The sequence below is a fragment of the Trachurus japonicus genome, chromosome 20 (genome assembly GCF_045865225.1).
Source record: "Trachurus japonicus isolate A0001 chromosome 20, Traja_1.0".
In the NCBI taxonomy this organism is placed as follows: Eukaryota; Metazoa; Chordata; class Actinopteri; order Carangiformes; family Carangidae; genus Trachurus; species Trachurus japonicus.
In genome coordinates, this window is record NC_140926.1 from 682396 (window position 1) to 701586 (window position 19191).

The 19191-nt window shown below is 42.5% G+C and overlaps 2 protein-coding genes across 3 annotated transcripts in view; one reads left to right on the top strand and one right to left on the bottom strand.

Moving 5' to 3' along the window:
- The window catches only part of palmdb (palmdelphin b), a 168632-nt gene that overhangs the window by 105869 nt on the left and 43572 nt on the right, over window positions 1-19191 (bottom strand). The gene's annotated exons all lie outside the window — the stretch shown is intronic.
- On the top strand, window positions 1882-18256 carry LOC146965788 (ferric reductase 1-like). Of its 2 annotated transcripts, XM_085763138.1 has the most exons (14): window positions 1882-2085; window positions 2613-2755; window positions 3211-3314; window positions 4195-4351; window positions 5652-5840; window positions 6665-6763; window positions 7408-7546; window positions 8664-8777; window positions 9958-10046; window positions 11393-11479; window positions 14200-14297; window positions 14811-14869; window positions 15857-15976; window positions 18068-18256. In XM_085763138.1, the coding sequence occupies exons 1-14, from the start codon at window positions 1884-1886 to the stop codon at window positions 18223-18225; spliced, it is 1758 nt and encodes a 585-aa protein (XP_085619264.1). In that variant the 5' UTR covers window positions 1882-1883; the 3' UTR covers window positions 18226-18256. The 2 variants fall into 2 exon arrangements, with proteins under 2 accessions (XP_085619264.1, XP_085619266.1); XM_085763140.1 differs by lacking the exon at window positions 14811-14869 and having other exon boundaries at window positions 18068-18189.

Below are 19191 nucleotides of genomic sequence, written 5' to 3' on the forward strand. Positions count from 1 at the left end.
GTCTTAGTTGTAGTTTTTATTGAGTCTTAGTTGTAGTTTTTATTGAGTCTTAGTTGTAGTTTTTATTTAGTTTTTATTGAGTCTTAGTTGTAGTTTTTATTGAGTCTTAGTTGTAGTTTTTATTGAGTCTTAGTTGTAGTTTTTATTTAGTTTTTATTGAGTCTTAGTTGTAGTTTTTATTTAGTTTTTATTGAGTCTTAGTTGTAGTTTTTATTGAGTCTTAGTTGTAGTTTTTATTTAGTTTTTATTGAGTCTTAGTTGTAGTTTTTATTGAGTCTTAGTTGTAGTTTTTATTTAGTTTTTATTGAGTCTTAGTTGTAGTTTTTATTGAGTCTTAGTTGTAGTTTTTATTTAGTTTTTATTGAGTCTTAGTTGTAGTTTTTATTGAGTCTTAGTTGTAGTTTTTATTTAGTTTTTATTGAGTCTTAGTTGTAGTTTTTATTGAGTCTTAGTTGTAGTTTTTATTGAGTCTTAGTTGTAGTTTTTATTGAGTCGTAGTTGTAGTTTTTATTGAGTCTTAGTTGTAGTTTTTATTGAGTCTTAGTTGTAGTTTTATTTAGTCTTAGTTGTAGTTGTCCAGGTTTTAGGAGAAAGCCTCCGTCAGACCTCTGAAGATGAACTTGTTTCCTTTTAGTTGCATCCATCCCATAATGTTCCCATCAGTCCTCATCATGTTAACATTCCCTCTTATCTCCCTGTGGGTCGAACTCCAAGTCCTTTTCTTCCTGCAGCTTTAGACATCGACAAGAAAACTACAACTAAGCTGCTGTTGATGATGAAACTTTACTTTACTGACGTTTAGCATCAACACCTGGAGCTCGGAGATAGGAGAGTTTTTAGTTTTATTTAGGTTTACTACATTATTTTACTGCTAGTTTTTAGTTTTATTTAGATTTACATTATTTTTCCACTGTTTTAGTTTGAATGAGTTATAATAACTCTGACACACACACACACACACACGCTCTGAGGTCAGTTATCAGTGAGTCAGTTGATCTGTCAGTGACTGATACAGTTCAGACGCTTCCTCCTTTCTATAACACTGAGTCACAGTGTGTGTGTGTGTGTCAGCTTGCTTTTTATTGTTTGTTTCCACCAACTTTAATGAATGAGACTCACAGCTTCAAACTGGTGAATCTACGGTGGCCCCGAAGGCTCAATAAAGTGACAGACTAAAGGTTATTTAAAGGCTAAAGCTAATAGTCCAGGCAAAATAGCGTTTTCCGACAGACTAATTGTAACAGACTGTTTTTCACCATCCATCATTTCTATGAGGTGTCCAGAACAACATACTAAAAGTCCTAAGAAATCCTAGTTGGGGAAATATGTTTAATTCTCATCAATCCAAGATGGATTTACTCTATATAAAGTCTATGGTGCCAATAAGGCCAGAAAACAATACACCCCAATGGGGCAATTTTTTTCCTTTACTGCTATCACAATGAAACTTTACACAATGAAAGTACCTATGAAATGTAACATTTTTTGTATTACACGTTTCTTTGAAAATTAATTTGAATATGCAAATGAGCCATACACTAATGGAATATGCCCAAATAGGGTTATTTTCTCCTTTACTCCTACCACAATGAAACTTTACACAATGAAAGTAGACATGAAACGTACATTTTTTTGTATTACAAGTTTCTTTTAAAATGAATTTGAATATGCAAATGAGCCATACACTAATGGGATATGCCCAAAATACAACCGAATAGGCTTTTTTTCCCCCTTTACTCCTACCACAATGAAACTTTTTGGGTCTAAAATGAGCTAGATTGTCTGGACTATAAACTAATATGATCAAAAACATGTGAATGATGTGATATTTGATCTAATAAACCAGAATCGTTGCCGTGGTGAGAAGAAGATACAGCGGCGTCATGTGGAGCTCCGCCCTCTGGTCTGTGGTTGCCGTGGTGACCGGCTGTGTCGTCGCCCCGGCGGCAGCGTTCAGCAGCGGGAAGGTGGGCGTGGCCTGTGGAGACATGGCGCCGCAGCACGGCTACGAGCCCAGCCCTGACCCCGCCCCCTTCTCCGTCACCGTGGACACCGACGCCATCGGGCCGGGGGGCAACGTCACAGGTGAGGGAGGGGCAGGTAGAGCGCTCCCCTAGCGCCCCATGTTTTTTTAGTTTTTCTTTTCTTTTGCCTTTTTAGTTTTTACTTGAACTTAATTCATCTGTACAGTACCAGTTCTCTTCTTTTGTCTCGCTTTCTTTTCTCACCTCTTTCCGTTTATTAATTTAGTGTTGTTATCATTACTACTATTATTTTTACTACCAACATCTTCCCTGTATTTTTCATTTTTTTCCCTTTCTTTAAATGTTATTATTTCTACACCTTGCACAAGGTATGTGATTATTATTTCTTGACTGTGCCTCAATTATTTGTTAGATCAAGGTGAGGTCGTGTTAGAAGCCTTTGGGGTTTCAGACCTCACCTGCACATTTATTTTTTTTCGTATATTTCTTACTACTAAGAGAGATAAGTAGCTAAATGTTTTGTTTTATTTTATATGTGCAAATAAATAAAAGTCTAAAAGTCTAAAAAAGAGTGACATCATCAAACCATGACCTCATCGTGACCTCTGACCTGCTTGTCAACCACAGTCACTCTGACCGCGGCCCCCCCCTCCTCCTTCAGAGGCTTCCTGATCGAAGCAAGGCATGCTGGGAAACTGGACCCCCCCGCTGTGGGAACCTTCACCGTGACCGACCGCCAGTCACAGCTGCTGCAGTGTGGACACACACAGGTACACACACACACACAGGTACACACACACAGACACACACAGCGTTGTCGTGTCAACAGGGCCTAAGAGCAGCATCACTAACTTTCCTCCAGCGTTTTCTCATTCACGTAAAAGAAAACACAGGTAACCCTTTAATTTTACAGGCCGTTAATTACGTGATAATGTCAAGAAACAGCCCATAATAACAATTGATTGTGTAGAAACAGCCCAGAAACATGGGTCAGTTCCAACGACTTGGTGGAGAAAAATTCTGGCCAAAAAGATTCAAAGCACGAAAATCACGTGTAATCTTTATGAAAAACATGAAACTACTATGAAACTCACCGTTATTTCTTGACGTTATCACGTAATTAACAGCTTGTAAATTAAAGGGTTAGGTACCTAAAAACCTGACTAACGATCCAGTCATGTGTGTGTGTGTGTGTGTGTGTGTGTGTGTGTGTGTGTGTGTGTAGGGTTCTGGACTGAGTCATAACGGAGGCTCAGAGAAGACTCAGGTCCAGACTGTGTGGAGGCCCCCGACCCCCCCGACCCCCCCGCCACTCAGAGTCCAGTTCCTGTGAGTGTCATCTACTTAGAAAAGCCACTCTGGTTGAGCTGCTGTGACATGTTAAAGCCCAGACCCGATTTAAAGGAGAATTCCGGTCATTTTTGACCCTAAATCGTTGTCCTGATGGTCGCCCAGTGTTGGTTGGAGCAAAAAAACGCGACTAAAGTTGCTGCAGGCAAACCAGAGTTACCATGGCTACCCGGCGCTAGGGATAGCCACAACGCTAACCCATGGGGGCAATTCTTTCAACCACAACAAACAGTCAGAAAACAATCAGATATCTCTGGTACATGACTGGAATCCTTAGAGACACCACTGAACTCATATAGTGGAGAGTAGAAACAGTAGAAACTTTGTGTTTTTAACTTTTTTAACATTACTATCCCATCACAGAGAGAAACTAACACTTTGTCCTTGTTGTGAGGATTTCTTTACTAAAATAAACGGTCAGAGATATTTTGGACATTACCACTGCTCTGCTCCACCGGTTATTTTGATTACATGCAGAAACACAAAGTTTCTACTGTTTCTACTCTCCACTATATGAGTTCAGTGGTGTCTCTAAGGATTCCAGTCATGGACCAGAGATATCTGATTGTTTTCTGAGTCTTTGTTGTGGTTGAAAGAATTGCCCCCATAGGTTAGCGTTGTGGCTATCCCTATAGCGCCGGGTAGCCATGGTAACTCCAGTTTGCCTGCAGCAATTTCAGTCGCGTTTTTTGCTCCAACCAACACTGGGTGACCATCAGGACAACGATTTAGGGTCAAAAATGGACGGAATTCTCCTTTAAAACCAGAGCGTGTAATTGGTCGGTCCGGCCTGTTGAGAACTCAAATATATGTGTGTGTGTGTGTGTGTGTGTGTGTGTGTGTGTGTATTGTGTCTCAGTGTGACTGTGGTGCAGCAGTATAAACTCTACTGGGTGAAGGTCAGAGGTCCTGTGGTGTCTGTGGGAGGAGCCACTACTGAAGCCCCGCCCACTGAAGCTCCGCCCACCACCGCCACCGCTCCATCCCAGAGCCCCGCCCCCCCTCCTCTGTCTCCGGTCAGTGTCTAGCGTCATTATTTAATTCAGTTTCTTTGATAGGGACAATGCAGGTTGCCATAGTGACACCTCCACTCGTTACAGACAAGTCAATAGCCATGTTTCCATCCAAAGTGATTCGAATTACTGGGAAATGCGCATTAAAAGAAATTCGAATCATGTGTGTTTCCATCTACGGACTTTGCATCCCCCCCCTCCCGGCCGGACGGACGGACGGTCTGATTTGAACACATTAGTGCGATTTAGCGCATAGGTTTATTACCGTAATAACGTGACCCGTGTGTGTGTGTGTGTGTGTGTGTGTGTGTGTGTGTGTGTGTGTGTGTGTGTGTGTGTGTGTGGGAGAGAGAGAGAGAGAGAGAGAGAGAGAGTTGCGCCGCCCCAGACTTTATTAATGATAAACGCTGGACGCGCTGCTGATAAGTTTGGTTTTTACTGAGGAGGAACTATGAAGAACTGTGCAGTCATCACATATGAAGGTGTGTGGGGGCTTTTATTTTGCCGTGGCGATGCGCCACAATTAATTAATTGTTGTGTGACAGCGGAAACCCTGATGTTGTCTTGTGAGTGAACTGCAAACACGGGAGTAGACGGGGTGAAAGTGCGCTACGTCACACTTGATTCGCATACAGCTGTTTCCATCCCATTCGAATCAACCAAAACCCGGCCATAGCGAGCGTATTTCATTTTGTGCGAATCAGAGGATTTTAATGCGAATCACGGCGTTTCCATCATCATTTTCCAATGCGATACATCTCGATGCGCATCTAAACAGCTGATGGAAACGCACCTATTGTGACTGATGTTCTGCTACAGAGATTATAGCTGATGACGCTAGTTTCCAACTCCCGTCCCTAGTTCGGCTTTTAGTAGAAACAAGAAGGTAAGAAGAAAGACATCAAAGTTACATAACAACACTATAAAATCATACCAAGTCATGACACATTAGAAATGCAAACAGTTCTGATTTTGTTTCAGCCAGATTTTAACCTTTGTATTAAAAATTCTAATGTCTGGGGTTAGTTTTATTTCAGTCGGTAGTGAATTCCACGTCTGGGAAGCCTTTATAGAGAAGGCTGATTGGCCAAAGGAGCTCTTCTTACGGCGTGAGATGTTACAGTTGCCACTTGCCGAACCCCTGGTGATCGTTTCACTATTTTGTCTTCTAAAACGACTGCACAGCACAACTGGAGCCAAGTTCTGCAAACACTTAAAAACCAGTTTGACAGATGAAAATGAAGCAGGTTGTAGTAGCAGACGGTTCAGACTCAGACCTTCAGTTCTCGTGTGGCTCCCCCAGGTGAGTGCGAGGGGGTGTGGCCTCACCAAGTCCTGCCTCAGAGAGCCGCCGCGCTGCCGGCCGGAGCTCCGCCCCCTCTGCCACTTCCTGTCCTGGACGCCGGACGCACACGGAGACAGAGTGACGTTTGAGCTGAGTGGACCAGACGACGGCTTCGTGTCCTTCGCTCTGTCCCTCGACCGCTGGATGGTGAGTCACCACCTCACCTGTCCTCACCTGTCTTTACCTGTCTTTACCTGTCCTCACCTGTCCTCACCTGTCCTCACCTGTCCTCACCTGTCCTCTGACTCTGATGAATGAATGAATGAATTTATTTATTTAAAGGAGCATTATCGCAAATCCAAATTCTTAATTCGGCCACTAGATGGAGCCAGGCGGAGCATATCGGATATAAACAAGTGGGCAGCTGTCAGAGAGAGAGCAGCCTTGTTTAGTCCCGGCTTGGATCATAACAAAGACAAATGCTGCATTTGCGCCACGGACACTATACTGTTGGCGATTTTTTTTGTAAATTTAGTTATGGCTACCCCGAACTATCTTTTGCATATTTCAGCTTATTTTATGCTATTACTGCTATATTTGCGATAATGCTCCTTTAAAACAGGGACAATGCACAAAAAACATTAATCTTGTAAAACAAGAAGAGATGCTTTGAGCCAGGTTGTTATAGCAACAATTGCTCATTTCCGCCTGTAGTCCCTGGGCAGGTAAAGTTGGAGCAGATACAATATTAAAATCATTGAAATAGGACATAAGTGACATAATAACCATAATATTTTAAAAATGGACAGAATGCACTAATAAAAGCAGGGAACAAGAGCCAGATCATGAAGTGCACAATAGGGATCAACAGCACAAACACTCTCTTACTCTCATCACACATTCAAACACAAACACACACAATACACAGATAACAACCATCCTCCTCTAATAACCACACTCATAGCCAGATATGATGATGTTATCAACAACACTAACGAGCTGCAGCTGTGATTGGTGTTTCTGTTGCTCAGGGCGACGACGACGTTTACCTGTGTGTGAGGGACGGAGGCGGAGTCTCCATCAGAGCTGCACGGCTGACTGGACGCACGGCGCCGCAGCAGCACACACAGGTAGGTACACACACACACACACACACACGCACACTAACACACTAACAACACACACACACACACACACACGCACACACTGTCACTACCTGATTTGCATCGCTGCCCGATTTGTGACAGCTACATACGGTAACTCCACTTGGACAAACTTAGTTGAATTGACTTAGGATCACTGCCCTATGTGGTCGCCAGAGACGCTTCATCTTTTTATTAAAAAAAAAAAACTTTATTAGTAATGTAAACTGAGGGTTGGTTGTGGTAGAAAACAGGAACAGAGGCGACTTTTAGTGTTTACTCTCTTTTCTCGCCGGCCTCATCACCATGACAACCACAAACAATCACAACTACCACAACATGGCTGTCTTGTGATGGCGTCCACGGTAGCTATGCTACAACATGTCAGTTAAACAGACTGTCACAGCACCGTATTTTAAATGTACAGAACTTTAAGCAGACTTCCGCTTGTACGCTAATCGGGCAGCGCCCTGATGAAGTTTGTCCAAGTGGAGTTGCCGTAGACAACGGTCAAAGATGGCGGCCGGTCTGCACATGCGCAGTAGACCAGTATTGTCACAAATCGGGCAGCGATGCAAATCAGGTAGTGACACAGGTATACAAACACTAACCCCCCCCCCCTCTGTGTCCAGGCGGGGCTGGGGGGCGGGGCCTGGCGGGTGGCAGACGGGGTCGTCCAGTGCCGTTTCCATAGAAACGTCGTCCTCCAGAACCGGTTCGACTTGAACCGGAGCTACTTCCTGTTCCTGGCTCACGGACGAACTCATCAAGGTGAGACATCATGATGTCATGCTGTGTAGTAAATCTCCCCCTATCACGGATGTAGTGCACTAACTATATAGTGTGTTCGCCATTTTGTAGTGTTGTTCGAATTCTCCGCGATTAATTTCATCCACTATGTAGTGGACGACAAAACACCCACAATGCACCGCGAAATTGAGTGAACAAGCGATGTACACTACTTTCTACTCCCGTATCCCACAATGCAATGCGGTCGCGTTTTGCCAGAGAAGAAGAGGAAGCTAATTAGCATGTTAGCTACGATTTATTTAGGCAATTTACCAAAAAAACTTCTCAGACGTATTTGCCTTGGCTCCGTTTGCCTGAGCAGCAGGAGTTGGGCAGCAGCATCCCAACATTAACAGGCAGCATTAAATCAATCTGATAAAGAAACTGTAGTAGAATATGTAGTAAATACGATCTGACGAGCTAAGCTAATAGCCACAGAGCATAGCCACAGAGCCGCTAACGGCTCACGGTCGGGACACACAACAGTAGTCGACCAAACCAAACTTCCGATATTTCAACAGTTTATTGTCCGAGTAACACAACCACACAGAATCACATCCTCTAATGTTCCCGCAAGGGTCTGGTTTTTATTATTTTATTTTTATGTGTCCGGTTTGTTTCATACATCCATGGTTTGTTTACATGATTCTCGGCGCGTCTGCTTCCATCACGCTAACACCTGGCGCATCAGCTGACGCAACCACGTCCAGAAAATTACCGTCTAGTGTCCGAATTCTCCTCCCGTCGTTCCTACATCGTGTACATGATGTAGTGGAGAGGGAGTGAGTGAGTGAGTGGATGATTTCGAACACAGCCATTGATGCTGCATTCGGGCTTGTCAGGAACGTCGTTGCGGCCGCCATCTTGGGAGGGAGTTCCTTGTATATTATCTATGGTAAAAATGCAGATGACGTCATGCATGTCACGAACGGCAGTACGAGGTAAAACAAAACAAAACAAAACGTGTTCTTCCTCCTCCTCAAGATGGCGGCGGCGATGATCCGTTCAGTGGGCAGCAGCATCAGAGGCATCTACGTGTAGATATCTATGAATTATTATTGATGATGATGACCTCTGACCTGTGACCTCTGACCCTCAGGTGAGATCGTCGGACACCGTCTTCAGCCTCTCGTCTCGACCAATCAGAAGCTGCTGACTGGACGTCCAGAGGATCTGATTGGCTCCCGCTGCCCGGCGCTCCTGAAGGCTCACGGTCAGTGAGGCGGCCATGTTGATACGTCACATGACAACAACAGATACACACTGCAGCTTCTGTGATTGATTATTATCAGTTTATCAAGTTATTGATCAGCTGCTGATTCTAAGGGGCCGTCCACACGAACACGGGTCCAGGGTTATGACGGAGTATTAGGGCCACATTGACAAATAAAAGAATAAAGTTTATAACCGTAATGTTATGACTTTTTTCTCATAGGAAATGTACAACTTTATTCTCGTAAATTTACAACTTTATTCTCGTAAATGTACAACTTTATAACCGTAATGTTATGACTTTTTCTCGTATGTACGACTTTATTCTCGCAATGTTATGACTTTTTTCTCGTAGGAAATGTATGACTTTATTCTCGTAAATGTACGACTTTATTCTCGAAGTCTGTGTTTTTTTTTTTTTTTATCTCAATGTGGCCCTAATACTTCGTCATACAGGGTGAAGTTTTTAGAAAAGTCCGGTTTCAGCTTCATGTGTGGACAGGAAAACCGAGGAAAACCACTATTTCTTGTCGACATTGTTTGACGTCACACTGTGCGAGGGTAAACAGTGAGTTGTATCCATGGAGACTAGTGGAGCTCTAGACGTGACCAGCTGATGGAGCTGCTGTTACTGGTGCTATTTAGCATGTAGCATAGCCATTGTTGTTTTTCCTGTATGAATTTTTCCAGCCTTGTGATTGGCTAAAATTGCCTTCCTTCGTTAGGAGTGCTATCGCCACCTACTGCTTTGGCATGTGCATGACATGACATTGTTTGAGGCGGATTTTGCGGTTTCATGTTTCATGTGGACGGGAATTTTTTTTAAACTGGGGCCCAGAAAAGTTCGGTTTCAAAAATACCCGTGTTCTATTTTATTTTCTTAGTTTTATTTTATTTATTTTCTTATTTTCTTTTTCTTTTTTCTTTCATGTAGGCTAATGGTTTTCATAATTTCATGATAGGGGGAGGAGTAAGGGGTATAGATGAATGGAAATGAAATGAAATAAAATTTTAAAAAAGTTGATCACAAAAAAATAAAATAAATCCCCGTGTTGGTGTGGACTAGACCTTAGATAAAAGACGAACATGAGATCAGATCACACTTCACTCAGAGACTCACCTGGACTTGTAGTCGGCCTCACCTGTGTGTTGTCACCTGTGTGTGTGTGTGTGTCGTCCAGCTGTGCTGATGTTGGCCGTGTGGATGTGGGCGGTGCCGTCGGCCGCCTTCGTCGCTCGACATTACAAACTCTACAAACCCTGGTTCCAGGTCAGAACACACACACAGACACACTTCACTAACTTTACTTTATTAGTTGATCTGAATGGGACAGTCACATCAATGAACAACATAGAAAAACATGTCAATGTGCCAGATTAGGATTATAGCTGCAATGCTCATTTCCATCCAGAGTCCCAAAACATAAAAACAATACAGTGACAGAAAAACATAGTATTATAAACAACATAATAATGCAGACAACATGGACATAACTGTCGTAGAAATCTTGATTCTGCTGGTGGTGAGTCAAAGAACAAGACTGGAGTGGTAGCAGCATGCACCAAGTTTATTCTCTAGAGAAGGGAACACAACACAGAACTACACAGCAGAGAGCAGTTCAGAGTAGTTGCCCCAAGAACAGAGAGTACAGTCCCTTCTTATACCCCCACTTTATGACTCTTCATTACTACACTGCAAAAACTTTAAATCTTTCCAAGAATATTTGTCTTATTTGTTGTCAAAATGTCTCATTTCTAGTCAAAAAAATCCCATCCCACTTAAAATAAGACTCATCACCTAAAAATGAACTTGTTTTTAGATCATTTTCACTTGTTTCAAACTAATTTTCACTTGAAATAAGTAGAAAAATCTGCCAGTGAAAGCAAGTTTTTTTGTGCTTGTAATAAGAAAGAAAAACTTGCTCCACTATCAGATTATTTTAAGTGAAAATCTGCTTGAAAGAAGTAAAAAGTGTCTAAAAACAAGCTGCTTTTTAATGTGATGAGTCTTATTTTAAGTAGAATGAGATTAGTTTTGACTAGAAATGACATTTTGACTAAAAATGAGACAAATATTCTTGGTAAGATATTAGATTTTTTGCAGTGTACAAGCACTTCTAGCTTTCTCAAACAATAAAACAATCCAACAGATGTGCTACTCAACAAATGTCTACCCCCGTTGTTGGTTTCTCTTAGGTATTTACAACCTAGATCAGTTAGTGAACAAGGTTGTCCATGGGTCATCCTAGTGTCCTTCCTCTGTCCCAGGTTTATTATGGTCAATACACAAATGTCTCCACTAATGGAGTTAACAGGAGTACAAACAAGGTTTTACTACAACTACTACAAAGACTACGTTACTACTTATTATAAGGAGAAAACTAATCATAGCAATTTTCCACCACATAACAAAACGACTATAACGAGATAAAACACTGACATTTTGACAACACTTCCATGGGTTAGAGTGCATGGGTACCAAGTTGTATTGCACGGTGCCCTAAAGTACACACACACACACGCACACGCACACGCACACCACACGCACACACACACACACACACACACCCTGGTCTGCCCTCGGTCTAACCCCCCCCCCCCCCCGTCTCTCTGCAGCTCCATCGGACCGTGATGCTCTCGGCCGTGACTCTGAGCTTCGTGGCCGTCGCCATGGCGCTGCTCTACAGGAGGGGGTGGAGCCAGGTACGGTGTGTGTCTGTGTGTGTGTGTGTGTGTGCATGTGTGTGTGTGCACGTGTATGTGTGAGTGTGTGTGTGTGTGTGTGTGTGTGTGTGTGTGTGTGTATGTACGGGTGTGTATGCGCCCCCCCCCCGGCTCGACCACCTGTCTCTCCATCTGCAGCGAGTTTGAGTCACACAACAACAACAACTCATTGTCTGTGTGTGTGTGTATGTGTGTGTGTGTGTGTGTGTGTGTGTGCATGTTGTGTGTGTGTGTGTGTGTGTGTGTGTGTGTGTGTGTGTCCTGTGTGTGTGTGTGTGTCAGAGCTTCTGGTCTCGTTGTAAAGACGATGATGAACTCTCTTCATCTTCTTCTTCATCATCATGAGCCTCAGGTCAAACTCTGTGATGCTGCATTCACACACACACACACACACACACACACACACACACACACGCAGACAGAGTAGTTACATCGCCATAGCAACACAAGTCATCACACACAGACACACACACACACACACACACACACACACACACACACACACACACAGACACACACACACGTTGGTCATTCAGTGTGAAAATGAAAAACAAATGTAATTTAAACAGAGCAGCTTGAGGTGCTAACACACTGCTGACAGCTTCATCTTCATCATCATCATCATCATCATCATCATCATCATCATCATCATCTTCATCATCATCATCATCATCATCATCTTCATCATCATCTTCATCATCTTCATCATCATCATGTGGCTGTTAACTGACCAGTAACAAAGATGGAGCAGAGCATCATGGGAAACATTGTCCATCAGTTCCTCTTTAGTGTTTATTTCTGTGTGTGTGTGTGTGTGTGTGAATGACTCAATACACACACACACACACACACACACACACACACACACACACACACACACACACACAGTCAGTCAGTCTGTCTACCTGCAGCTTCCTCCACCTGCTCAGTTCGTTAGAAGTGAAGCAGAGAGAAGCAGCTCTGTTAGAGTCACTAAAACTAAAACTAGCAGTGAAATAATAATAGGCCTATAGTAAACTGAAATAAAAATAAATAACTGATTCATCACTTGTTGAACTCATTAAAACTAAACTGAAATAAAAAAACAAGCTGAAAACTAAATAAAACCTAATGAACATTAAAGGTATAGTACGTATGAATTCCCCCCATCTAGCGGTGCGGTTGCATATTTAAGCAATATATCACTCCAGTCCGTGGTATATGCTCATTATACCACGGCTAAGGGGCGTTGTTCGGCCCGACGCGAAGCTTTTTACCAATAATGACAATATAAAAGAGGGATACGCAATCAATTTCATGTAGTTTTATTCAACCAGAAATACATATTATCCAATAAAATAGCCTCACTGTGAAAAATCTGTTCCCAGCTGTCCAGACGTTAGCTCCAAGTAGCTCTGTCACTGCTCAGTCCCCTCTACCATTGTTAACCCTCTGGAGGTCAAAGTTCACCTTCAACATGTCAATTACACTACTTTACTACATTTTTAACATCCTAAAAACACCGACTGTCTGTTGCTACGGACTGCAACAGTCCGTTGTCATGGATACATGACAACAACTTCCATTCATACCAGTCATACGTGCCTGAGGCGGAGTGATAGCCTACGCTGTGATAAGGCTTTAGAATAGTAGCCGTGGTATATGCTCATTATACCACGGTTAACAACCAATCAGATCGCAGGATTTCACCTTTATGTTTTATAACTGAACGTATTCTTGATGTTGCATTCAGGTTCGGTGCGTCGCCGACTTCTGTATTTGTAACGACTTGTAACAACTCATTCTAAGGAACCAGAAAGCTTTCATCTGGATGCAGCTGAGATTCACCTTCAGTCAAATACGGATTTATGAAAGACAGGTTTGATTTTTGATCAGAAAAAGACAAATTAGTTACAGACTGGGACTTTAAAAGGATAACAACCTTGATGTGAACTCAGATGAACCAGTTTTATTTGCTCCAGTCGACTCGTGTCTGTAACTCTGTCTGATGAGTCTGAGAGCAGATTATCATCATCTGATAATCTGACCCAGGACCAGGTCCAGAGGATCAGACCAGACCAGACCAGGACCAGGTCCAGAGGATCAGACCAGACCAGGACCAGGACCAGGTCCAGAGTCTTAATGAGGGAGGATGATGATGATGATGATGATGATGATGATGATGAAGAAGAGGAAGGAGGAAGTCACATGATAGACCGTATGAGACCATATAAGGTCGTGTGATGGAGAGGGATTTCCCACAGTGCAGCTGTTTGTGTTCAAGAACCTTTATGATCCAACATTCAGTTCAGTACAAAACAACCGTCTCAACGAGTCAGAAACATGCTCATCAAAGTAAAACAACTGGTTAAAAAATGAAGAGGACAGATGGAGTTTATCCCAGACATAAACTTAAAACGTAAAACTTAAAGACCTTCATTGTCCTTACGCAAATTTGTGCTGCACAAACCTGAGCAGAGGCTGTTCTAGACCAGACTGGGATGTTGCTCTCTTTATTTCAAAAGTAGCTACTGATTTAAATGAGTGAACATGAACATTTGTACAGATATAAAGGTGTAATTTTACACTCCTCTCCTCTCCTCTTCCTCTCCTCCTCCTCTCCTCTCCTCCTCCTCTCCTTCCTCTCCTCCTCCTCCTCCTCCTCTCCTCTCCTCCTCTCCTCCTCCTCCTCCTCTCCTCTTCCTCCTCCTCTTCCTCAGGCAGTAGGGTCTCACGCTCCAGTCGGCTGTGCTGTCTTGTCTCTGTCCGTGGTCCAGGTCGTCATGGCAGCTCTGAGACCAGCTCCAGACTCGACCCGGTGAGACCAGAACCACAACCAGAACCAGACTACAGAGACCTATATATATTATATAGACTATAACCCTATAACCCTATATATACAGTATATAGCCCTATATATACAGTATATAACCCTATATATAGTATACAGATATACCCTATAACCCTATACAGTATATAACCCTATATATACAGTATATAACCCTATACAGATCTATCCTATAACCCTATACTACAGATAAACCCTATATATACACAGTATATAACCCTATATAGATACAGATCTACCCTATAACCCTATATATAGACTATAAACCCTATAACCCTATATATAGACTATAAACCCTATAACCCTATATATACAGATAAACCCTATAACCCTATAGATAGACTATAAACCCTATAACCCTATAGATACAGATCTACCCTATAACCCTATAGATACCCTATAACCCTATATATATACCTATAGACCTATATAACCCTATGTACTGATATCAGACCTGATCACTGATCCTGGGTCTGTCTGCAGGCGGCTGCTGTTCAGGAGGTTTCACTCAGGAGCCGGAGCCACGATGCAGATCCTCTCCAGTAAGAACTCTGGTCCTGGTCCTGGTCCTATACTACTGGTCAAAATTTACTCCGTTACAAGTAAAAGTAGCTCAGTCGACATGTTACTCCAGTAAGAGTAAAAAAGTACTTGTTTTTAAAGGTACTTGAGTATCCAAAAGTACATGCTTTTAAATGTACTTTAAGTAGAAGTAAGAGTAAGAGTAAATGTCTTATTTTTCACATCATATAGGCTATGTCTGTTTGTCTGTGTCCACGTTTTTATCTTTTACTCTGTCAAACTCAAACATGGAGTTCAGATGAGGCCAAGGATTTTCTGAAAGTTCCTCCGGATCGTCATCAGATTCAGACTGAGACTCAGCGGATTCTTTTCTTTCTTCTCCTGATGCAGCCGTTGTCGCGGTGTAGTTCTGAGTTGACAAACGCAGTCGAGAGCGCGGCCACTTTAGCGGTTTCCTCATGGGGAGGGACGACGTAGATCCCAGTGGAGAGCTGCACTGTGATAGGTTTCCTTCTTTGACAAACACAGCTTGTGTCCAATAGGATTTTAGAAAAAAAAAAAAAAGAGCAGACCTGAAAGTAACGAGCACTTTTCAGCCTTCCTACAAATTAACTCCAGTAAAGAGTCTAAAGTGTCTTGGAAATGTATTCAAGTAAGAGTAATAAGTACCAAAGAAATCTATTACTCAAGTAAAGTACAAACCCTCTGGATATGTACTTAAGCACAGTACTCAAGTAAATTTACTCCGTTACTGTCCACCACTGGTTATTGTTATATTAACAAGACTTGACCTCAACTAGTGTTTTTAACCCCTTGAAAAACGAGTAAAGGGCCATTACAATGCATAACTTCAAGTTTTTTCTTGCCATGATTGATTCCAGCACCTGGTATTGTACAGATAGAGAGGTTTTCTGCCTCAAATTAACTTCATATCACTCAGCAGAGTTATATTTACAAGATCTGACAAAATATTATTTTGTATTTGAAATATTTAAACCCTCCACCAGGTGTGTGTGTGTTCCTGGGAGCCGTGACTCAGACGCTGCCGTTGTCTCCGTATCTGCTGGCGTCCTGGCTGCTGTGGATGCTGCTGAGTGAACTGCTGCTGCTGCTGCTCACCAGGACAGGTGTGTGTGTGTAGGTGTGTGTAGGTGTGTGTCTGTGTGTAGGCGTGTGTGTGTGTGTAGGCGTGTGTGTGTGGTGGCTATATGTCCCATGATCCTCTCTGCTCACGTCTCCACAGCAGCATTAATGTTGCTGCTGCTGTTGAAGCCTCTGTTCTGTTCCAGCAGCTTGACTGTGTGTAGGCGTGTGTGTGTGGGCATATGTGTGTAGGTGTGTGTGTAGGCGTGTATGGCAAGCGGATTTAACATTTAAAAGCTAAGGGTGACTATCTGGAATGAACATTGTAGATATCAACAACGTCTTTCTGACTGGTCCTAACTACATTTTGAATAGTTGGATTTTTCTATTCAACATATCTGTAATTCAGTCAAAAAGAACATTTCAGATGTAACTGTAACCATTCATGTGTATGGGGTTTGTCATTACAGATATCTACAGTTCAGTTGCAGATATCCACTATGTGAATTACAGATATCTGTAACTGAATTACCACTAGTACTAATTCCAGTTACAGATATCTACAACTTTATTTCGCCTAGTCAAAACTTAATTACAGATATCTGAACAGGGACATGTAGATATCTTTAATTGAGGTGAATTAAAGATATATTGAACTGGAATTATGACTAGTCAGAATCAAATTGTAGATATCTCAAACTGGAATTAGTACTAGTGGTAATTCAGTTACAGATATCCGTAATTCACATAGTGGATATCTGCAACTGAATTGTAGATATCTGTAATGACAAACCCCATACACATGAATGGTTAAAGAGGAAGAATGTAGTTGTGGATCTGAAATGTTCTTTTTGACTCGGCAAAACTGAATTACAGAGATCTACAACACACATCCAGTCTGGCTTTTAAATGTTAAAATGGCTTGCTATAGGACGAATCGCCTTGTTGTTTACAACTACTTCCTGGTAGAAAACCAGCATGAGAACAATAGTGACGGACGAGAGTTTCTCTATATTTATCTAATTTTTCATGTCACTATATCACCGTTTAGACTAATCTGATGTTTGTAAAGTTTATAAAACCAATGATTGGACAAACATTACTATTTCTGTGTGCACATTTTTGTAATTAGTCATGGTTATCATAGATTAGCCGGGCTAACGGTTAGCTACCTGTTTAACTTTAATAACTCAGTGACTCAATAAACGCTCCATGAAAACATATTTTCTCCAGCGGATATCTGAGTTCCAACATGACTGAGCTAACTGGAGTAGTTTCATGTGGTGTCCCACAACGGGAGGGTTTTAACAGCTGACGACCTGCTGTTAGCTTAGCTGCTGCTGTTAACTTATGGGTCGTTCAGACCAAAAGCGTCAAAAGACGCTCTTGACGCTTTTCCGCGACGCTGGTGGTCTGAACACCCTGGCGTTTTGACGCGCGTCAAAGAAGTTGACGTCGGTTGTGGTTGGTCATCCATTTAAAGGGGCCGCGACATCTACACTCTGATTGGTTGCCGCTGCTCCGCATCATCGCTCATTAGCATAAAGTTCAGGAGATTTCAACTTTCTCCTGACGCTCTCGCCGCCAAAACGCGACGCCAACGCCTTTGACGCTCTTCAACGCTCCTCGACGCTGGTTCTCATTGAAAATGAATGACTTCCGGCCACCGCGACGCTCTCGACGCTTTCGGTCTGAACGTACAGTTAGCTACCGCTGTTAACTTAGCTACCGCCGTTAGCTTAGCTACCGCTGTTAGCTTAGCTACCGTTAGCTGTCCCTGTCATCTGAGCCACTGATGCTTTCTAGACACTGTGATTCCCCCAAACTGAATAAATACAACACATAGCAACACAAAACACACACACAGAAATAGTAATGTTTCTTCAATCATTTCAGATTTGTCTAAACGGTGATAGGGCCTGAAAAATATGATATATAGCTAAACTCTCGTTCGTTACTATTGATCTCATTCACATTACAGCTGGTTTTCTACCAGGAAGTAGAATGTAAACAACAAGGAGATTCGGTCTATAGGTGTGTGTATATAAAGAGCTTTGTAATGTCAACCATCTGCATTAGTCTTTAAATGAGACCTGCACTGAGCTCGGTAACATCTGTCAATCATCCGTCCGCAGGCCGTCGCCGTGGCGACGACACAGAGGACTTGGTGTCTCCTCAGGTGGAGGAGAGACGGCGTGGACAGACGATGATGATGATGATGATGCTGGTGACCTTCGTCGTAGGAAACTCCGTCTTCCTGGCTGCGTCGCTTCACGCCGTCGCTGCTGTCTGAACTAGTGTTAATAAAGTTTTACTGTTGCCTCGACAACAAACACCATGGTGATGTCACTGTGATGACTCCTGGGCCTGGGTGACGACGACGACGATGATGATGAACTGTATGACTCTTCATCACAGTTGAGCAGTGGATGTGAGGGTCTAAGGACAGAGGATGTTGTTATGATGGGATGTAAAGCCCTTTGAGACAAACTGGTGGTAAAAACGGGCTATACAAATAAAATTGCCTTGCCTTTGTGTTTGGTCTGTTTAGTTTAAAAGGCAGATAAGAGACTTCACCTGAACGTTACTGAAGCCAGTGGTTCTCAAAGTGGGGGCCGGGGACCCCCAGGGGTCCTTGAGATGGTTTAAGTGGGTCCCCAATTTTTTCTTGAAACTTTACCACTTTAAAAAAAAAAAAAAATCTTTTATTTTACCACTTTTTCTAGATTTTTTCCAGAAATTTCTCTACAATATTTCGGAAATTCACGCCATTGGCCCTAATTTGAAGGGTACATCGACTAAAAAAGTAACGTTCGGGGCGGTGTGTGTGGCGCAGTGGGTAGAGCGGCCGCCCCATATAGAGGCTACCTTTCCTGTCTATCTATGCTGTGTGCTATCAAATAAAGGCAAAAACGCCAAAAAAAAAGTAACATTCTTCAGTCTCAGAACAAATATTTGTGTATTTCTGGTGTTTGCTTCAAAATTTCTGTGGTCTAAACATCACGAACGTCACCTGAACATCACGTAAATGTCACCTCACCTGAACGTTAGGCTACTTAAACGCTAAGTTTTATGCCATTTGCATCAACACAGCCAAAGTTAGGCAACAATAAAATAAATAATAAAATAAAAAAGTCCAGGACCTCTGGAGGGTTCATATGAAGAGTGAACACCTGTGGACTGTTGTTGTACTGAGTCCGGGGTTAGCTGTTGCCAACAGCCGCGCTCAGAGATGACATCATCCAGGTCAGAGGTCAGT